At 42.9% G+C, this 7,834-nt stretch overlaps 1 protein-coding gene across 1 annotated transcript in view; it reads right to left on the reverse strand.

Moving 5' to 3' along the window:
• Positions 1-345: 345 nt before the first annotated feature.
• Positions 346-7,834, reverse strand: part of RHBDD2 (rhomboid domain containing 2) — an 11,524-nt gene continuing 4,035 nt past the window's right edge. The window contains exons 3-4 of the mRNA XM_008588387.1: positions 2,685-2,835; positions 346-1,305 (exon numbers count right to left, since the gene is read on the reverse strand). Of these exons, the coding sequence (XP_008586609.1) occupies positions 948-1,305; positions 2,685-2,835 (509 nt within the window). The 3' untranslated portion in view covers positions 346-947. The remainder of the gene's footprint in view (positions 1,306-2,684; positions 2,836-7,834) is intronic.

The raw sequence follows: 7,834 nt of genomic DNA on the forward strand, positions 1-7,834 counted from the left end.
TCTCTTCTCATCCCTCTTGCTTCAGATGACATCTACCAGTGCCCATGTCACTTCTTGGTATATGGTCCTGCCAGCAATCCTTCCTGAGGTCCCAGCTCCTCCCTCAGGACAGTAGTGGCTTCCTGCTGTTGCCCACCAGGGCTGCCCTACTTTCCCACTGGTCCCTCCACCTCTCCCAGTACCTTTGCAGCTCATCCATGTTGGATGCCCACTCTTGACCCACTGGGTGTGGGTTGTCTGCCTGACCCGACCCCAGGGCATCTCTCGTCTTTGCCATCAACCCACGTAAATCTCAGTGCTCTCAATCTCCCTCAGCAAGACCACAAATGAGTCAGATGCCATGGGTAGGTTCAAGCTGTTTCTTTATACAAAAGCCGTCAACACTATGGATCCATCAGCATGCTGGTGCAGTTCACACTGGCCCATCTCATCACATCTGGGGCAGAAGGGTCTGGGTGGGGGGATGACTGCAGGGGAGATACACTACACAGGCCTGGGAACTTCCAAGCACACCAGCTGGGAGCTCCCGAAGGGCAGAGACACAGACACAGGGACACTATATAACCAAGAGCACTGCACACACGACAGGAAGGGATAGTGGAGTTGGAAATGGCCACTGACCAGCACGGCCTCTTCTCCCACATGTCCTCTGGGAGGAGCCCTGGGCCTGGAGCTAAGAACCCCAGCTGTGCCACTACAGGGCACGGGACTCACATGTAACCACAGTATGCCTCGCTTTCTGCATCTGTAAACTGGGGACAATAAACTTTACTTCACAAAGCTGTCATGAGCATAAATGAGATTGAAATAGGGACATTTATCAAAGTACTCAACACAGAGCCTGGCACATAAGGGTGTTCAATAAATAATTTTTTGTCAAGAAAATCTTAGCTCAGAGAAGACCTTCTTCAGAAGGCCAAGATGTGAGAACTTCCCTAGAAATTCTCTCAGGGCATCGGGACCCTTGAGGACTCTTTTGAGCCTGCAGCCCCAGGAGTACCCAGGGCCCCAGAATACACCGTGCCAGGGCAGCTGACAGGGGCGGGAGACTGGACCCCCAGGGAGGAGCCCGCAGAAGCTGGGTAGACACTGGAGGAGTTAGGGTTCGGACCAAAGTGGTTCTGCACATAACACAGGCCGGAGGCAGGCTGGTATGGAGGCAGGCTGGGTGTGTGCCCTGGAGCACAGGCTGGGCAGGAGGCTGGTTTCTGACCACTGGTATGCTGCATCTGGGTGACGGGGTGGCTTGGGGACAGGTGAGGGTGGCAGCTCTGCGTGGGGTAGGAGCCGGGCACAGGGTTCAGCCTGGAATGGAACAAGAGAATAAATGCTCACTCAGGTAGGAATGCCAATGTACAAAGAACCTTGTCATTCCCCATGAGAAAAGTGCAGTGTTGCTGTCCTGCTTGACATTACATGTGTTGGACATTTTCTGTGACTAGCTCTAAGTACCAAGTGGGGAGTAGGGTTAATCTCAACCCAACAGAAAACAGATGCTCAGAAAGGGAATACCCACTCACAGTCCTACACAAGTCGGCAGTATGAGGGTCTGCAACTGAGACCACCAGAGGCATAACCTACTCACAGCAGCTGATAAAGCACATGGAGACAGGACCAGGTCACAGCAGTCAGTGTGCTTGTGATTGGCTCAGAAATTTTACCCAAAGAAAACACATCCACCTGTGGGAGGGAGGGATGGAGGGCTTGGGCCCGGGCCTGGGCCCAGGCCCAGTCTGGTGTGAAATTTTCTACCTGTGACTTCAGGAATGAAGATTGATAGCTCAAATTCCTGTCTGGCAGGAAGTAGAAGTGAGGGGCTGCTTGTGCTGAGGTTAAAGACCCCACTACAGACACATGTGGCTGGGAATATGGATGGAGACACAAGCCAAGGGTTTTGTCCTCTGAACTTTTGTGCACAGTTCCAAATATGGAGAGTGAATGTCAATACCACTGATGTTTGTGTTAGGTTTTAGACTCAATCTGTACACATTTCAATTAAAACATGACTTTACAAATCAGCTGCTTAAGTCCAGGTTCAGGACACTTCATGTAACAGTACTTCTCATGGCATTAAAATTTTTTTTCTTAACAAGAGCCTTCAGGGAGACAAGCTGTCCAGATGGCCAGCTTGTCTTTGGACGTCCTCCATAAAAGAAGGACCAAGGCTACATGAGGTCTGGCAGCTTGCCTAGCACTTTCCATCTGAGAGTTAATGAGCCTGGCCTGGAAAACAGTAAAGCTTATCTTCTCTTGATGGGTGGCCAAGAAAACCCTACCTCTCAGGTCCCGGGTTGTGCCACCTCCTAGGCAACACAGTCAGCTGTGTGTACTGTCTATGCTTCTTATGAGGGCTACCACATGCCACAGTCCAGTCTGACCTGCACAGGGTGCTTGTCAGCATTGAGAGATGGTTAACGACATTAGACAGGGGCACTCCTACCCTGTCCACAAGTCACTCAGGATTACACGCAAGTGTCCTCAAGTGTCTTTCCTTTCCCATTCCTGCTTGTTCCCTACTTCAGACACAGCTGGGCAGAATCCAGAGTGCTCAAAAGACACTTGTGTGCAGATTTTCAAATGTGTCCACACTCTATTCCTTTATTACCCATGGCACTGAACCAGCCACACCCTCTACAGGCTCTGGAGATGCTTTAAGAATATGACTTAAAAGTTCTGGGACTTACTTCCGGCTCTGGGCTGCCCTTCTTTCAGCTGAAGACCCTGAGACGTACTTGAACATGGATATCCTCCTCATCAGGCTGAAGGGGAATGTCTGATCAAGCTTCAGTGCAACTCGCTCCGAGAGGTCGATGGAATAGCAGTATGTGAGGCCATCTGAGGTTGGCATATTAAGTAAAACTGGAGGCAGCAAAAGGGAGGAGGGCTGAATGCGCACCCCAAAGAACACAGGTTCCCATGTTACGTACAGAGGCATTAATGCTTACCACACCACAAAGCTCAGGGGAAAGTGAGAGTCAAAAGTTCCTATCCACTAGACCTCACAGGGAACATGGCCCAGCAGCAGGGGAGGGCAGACAGCGTCAACACACTCCAACTACCCCTATGCCAACCCAGCCCATCTCCTGAGCCTTGTGACCACTGCAGCCACGGTCACAAGCCAGCACACACTCCGTCCTTCCAGTGGGACAAGGCAGGAGGCTGTCCTAATATCCTTCAGAGGGACCGATACCTTCTTGTACTTTTGTCCCCAATGGAAGGCACCCTACCTCAGTGTGACCAAGTGAGCTTCACCTGGGGCTCTTTGGCAGTGCTTCTCCCATTCTGTCACATCTCATCACTGGTGGCATCCTGATCATCTGACCTGTGTCAGCCAACCACTGCCTAGGCAGGCACAAAGATTCAGCCTTCACTTTTTCATATATCCTTTCTACAAATATTTATTGAACATCTATTACATGCCTGACTAAGGAATAAGTAATAAGTGCCAGACAAGTAACAAGTAATTGGGGTAGAATAAGGGGTGATAAACCAAAGCTTAGCTATGGAAGATATGCAGGGGACCCTAACCTAGTCTAGGGAGAGTGCAGAAGGCTTTCCCTGAGGAAGTGACGTGGATGCCAAACCCTAAATCGCGAGTAGCAAGAGCAAGGAGAGAGGCAGTGGTGGTGGAGAGAAGGCTGTGGGGAAGCACCACCTCGAGGCAGTGTCCGTAAGTGGAATGCAACTAGCATTCTGAGCAAGACAATTCTTTGCTGGGCTGGACTGTCTCACTCATTACAAGATGGTTAGCATCCCTGGCCATCGGCCACTAACTAGCAGTAGCACCTAGTTATTGTGATATCTAAAAATGCCCCTGCATATTTCTAAACTCTTTCAGGGAGGGTAGTGCATCTCCAAATACTGATACCAGGTGATAATCAAGGCTGTAAGGAAGTTGTCAAAAGTTGTATGGCTGATGATTTCAGAATGATCTCAAGAATCTATTTATTCTGCTTCTGAGTCTGATGAAGTAATGATACTAGCTAGTCTTTCCACCATAAATAAATATAAACCAGGACACAATATATTATACAATTGTTTTTAGACTTTGGACAACAAACATTGCCAAACTGTGATCCCTAAGAAAAGGGAAACAAACGAAGTGAATCCAAAGATCACACTGGCTTTCTGTATGAGGCACTTTCCAAACTGCAGCATGAGTGCAGCATTTGTTGCTGAGCCAGAGAGACAGATGAGTTTGGGGAGGATGAAGTGGCTGGAATCAGTAGGCTAGAGTGCTGGAGAGGAGGGCGCTGCTCACAGATGGGGCTGGAAATCTGCATAGGAGTTCCGAATCTGTAGCTGAATATTAAGGTGCACATGCATGGGCTGAGATACCTCAAGCCAGGCCAAGAAAATCTATTGGAGAAACAACAACTATTGGAAAGCTGTGAGCTGGACAATTCCTAGAGCTTACAAAATGTAAGCTTGAGTTCCAAGCAGACAGAGTGGAGAGATCTCACTGAACATCCAGGATGTTCGGGAAGAGACCTCCAAAAAGGCAATGCCTTAAAAATAAGGCTAAACTAGCAGTTGAATGAAGGCTACTCTAGACTCTCCCTAAAACAGCTTAAAAACAAATCTCAAATTTTAAGCCAATCTTCAAGCAAATTAACTGCCTATCAGAACAAAAATCAGTACTTAAAGAAAGTCAACAAAATCCAGCCCTTAATTATATTGCATTCACAGTGTCTAGCATAAAATAATTACCAGACATGCAAAGCAGCCTGAAAATGGGGTCCATAATCAGGAGGAAACCCAGTCAATAGAAACAAACAGATTCAGAAATGGGAGAGATGATGGTATTATTAGATAAGGATTTTAAAACAGTTATTATAGATACATAGGTATATAAAAAATAAGTATTTAAAGGAAAACATAAACATAATAAAGGAACAGATAAAGAATCTCTATATACAGAAATGAAAACTATAAAAAAGAATCAAATGGAACTGAAATACAAGCATGTGAAATAAAAACACACAACACGTGAAATGGGTTTAATAACAGATTAGACACTATAGAAGAAAAAGTCATTGAACTTGAAGGCAGGGCAATAGAAACTATCCAAACTGAAGTGTAGAGGGAGAAAAGGCAGGGAAAAAAGAAATGAAGAGAGCCTCAGTGACTCACCAAACAACATCAGGTAGTCTAACACATATGTAATTGGAGTCCTAGAAGGAAAGGAGAAAATAGGACAAAAAATTTTTGAAGAAACGATGACCATTTTTTCATATTTGATGAAAATTCTACTCATAGATCCAAGATCAATGAATCACAAGCAGGATAAACACTAAGAAAGCTACTGTAAGGCATATCATAAATAGCTGAAAACCAGTGATAAACAAAAAATCATGAAAGAAGCCATTACATAAAAGGGAACAATAAAAATGATCACTAATATCTCATCAGAAACAATACAAGCCAGATGATAATGCAATGACGTCTTTAATAGTACAAAGGGAATCTAGGGGGATCAGAGAAGGCTAGAATCCTACAGTTAGTGAATTAAAAGCACTTTCAGATAATCAAAAGCTGAGAGAATTCGTCACCAGCAGACTTGCCATAAAACAAAAAAATGTTAAAGGACATTTTTTAGGCTAAAGGAAAATGATACCAGATGGAAACTGAGACCTAAGTGAAAGAATAAAGAGAACTAGAAATGGAAAACATGTGGGTAAATGTCTGCTTGTTTTTTAATTATATCTAAAGTGGTATATTATTTGAAAGTAGTCTGTGATAAACGAAAAATGCATATTGTAAGCTCTAGCACAACCACTAAAAAAAGAAAACAAAGAGATATAGCTAATAAGCAAACAGAGAAGATTAAATTAATTACTAAGGAAACATGCAATTGAAGGCAGGAAGAGAGGGAAAAAAGAACAAAGAACATTTGGAATAAACAGCAAGCTGGTAGACTTAAACCTTACCATATCAAGAATCACACTAAGTGGAAATGGGCTAAACATGCCATTTAAAAAGCAGAGGTTGTCAGACTGGAGAACCAACTATATGAGGGGTCTTCAAAAAGTTCACAAAAAAGTTTGAATTATTACTTTTTTTGGGGTGGTTAGCTGGTAAAGGGATCAAACCCTGGACCAAGCAGAGGTTGTCAGACTGGAGAACCAACTATATGAGGGGTCTTCAAAAAGTTCACAAAAAGGTTTGAATTATTACTTTTTTTGGGTGGTTAGCTGGTAAAGGGATCAAACCCTGGACCTTGGTGTTACCAGTACCACACTCTAACCAACTCATTATCTTTTAATTCTGCTTTTCCACAAACTTTTTGAAGTACCTTTGTATGCTATCCACAAGAAATGTGCTTTAAATATGAAGACACAAATATACACAACTATGTTAAAAATATAAGGATTTAAATATATATACTATGTGTGGCGCTGGGAGCGCAGCAACAGTACCTTTGTATGCTATCCACAAGAAATGTGCTTTAAATATGAAGACACAAATATACACAAATATGTTAAAAATATAAGGATTTAAATATATATACTATGTGTGGCGCTGGGAGCGCAGCAACGCTCCCGCCGCGGGTTTGGATCCTATATGGGAATGGCCGGTGCGCTCACTGGCTGAGCGCGGTGTGGGCGACACCACACCAAGGGTTGCAATCCCCTTACCGGTCACGAAAAAGACAAAATAAATAAATAAATAAATAAATATATATATATATATATATATATATATACACACTACATAAACTCTAATTGTAAGAAAGCAGAAAGCTAGAATAACTATATTAATATCAGACAACATAGACTTTAGGGTAAAGAGTATTACCAGAGATAAAAAGGGTCATTTCGTGATGATAAAGCGTCAATTCATTAAGATGACAAATAATCCTAAATGTGTATCCACCCAATACAGATCTTCAAAATCAAGGAAGCAAAAACTGACAGAATCAAAATGAAAAAATAGACAAATCCACAATTATAGTTGAGATTTCAAAAGTCCTCTCTCAGTAATTGATAGAGAAAGTATAAGGATATAGAAGACTTGAACAACCTCAAAACCCTGACCTGAGATATATAGAACACTATATCCACCAACTGCAGAATGCACGTTCTTTTCAAATACACACAGAACATTCACCAAGATATACCAAATGCTGGGCCAGAAACAACTAAAAAGAACTGCAGTCATACAAAGAATGTTCTCTGACCACATGAAATTGAATCAGAAACCAGTAACAAAAAGAAACCTGGAAAATCACCAAATATTTAGAAATTAAACAACTCATTTATAAATAACCTTTGGATCAAAGAAGAAATCCCAAGGAAAATTAGAATTATTTTAAACTGGTGATAATGAAAACACAACATATCAAAACTTGTGGGTTGCAACTAAAGTGGTACAAGCAAAAGAGTTTATAGCTTTACATTTTTATAGTAGAAGTTAAAGGTATAAAATCAATGAAATTAAACTATAATTTAAAAATAGGAGCTAAGTAGCCTCTGTGTTGCCCATTCCCTTTTGGAAACTAGTGAATGTGGTAAGAAAAAAGGTATAAATTAAATGCTTTTCAGACTTTCCCTGCCCTTAAATTTTTTTTTTTGTTTGTTTGTTTGTTTGTTTTTTAAAGATGACCGGTAAGGGGATCTCGACCCTTGACTTGGTGTTGTCAGCACCACGCTCAGCCAGTGAGCAAACCGGCCATCCCTATATAGGATCCGAACCTGTGGCCTTGGTGTTATCAGCACCGCACTCTCCCGAGTGAGCCACGGGCCGGCCCTCTTAAATTTGATATCTTTTGTGTAGGAGCTGCATAAGTAACAGTTCATGCTTTTAAAAAAAAAAAAAAAAAAAAAAAAAAAAA

This window comes from Galeopterus variegatus, unplaced genomic scaffold (assembly GCF_000696425.1).
Source record: "Galeopterus variegatus unplaced genomic scaffold, G_variegatus-3.0.2 Scaffold4799, whole genome shotgun sequence".
Classification (NCBI taxonomy): Eukaryota; Metazoa; Chordata; class Mammalia; order Dermoptera; family Cynocephalidae; genus Galeopterus; species Galeopterus variegatus.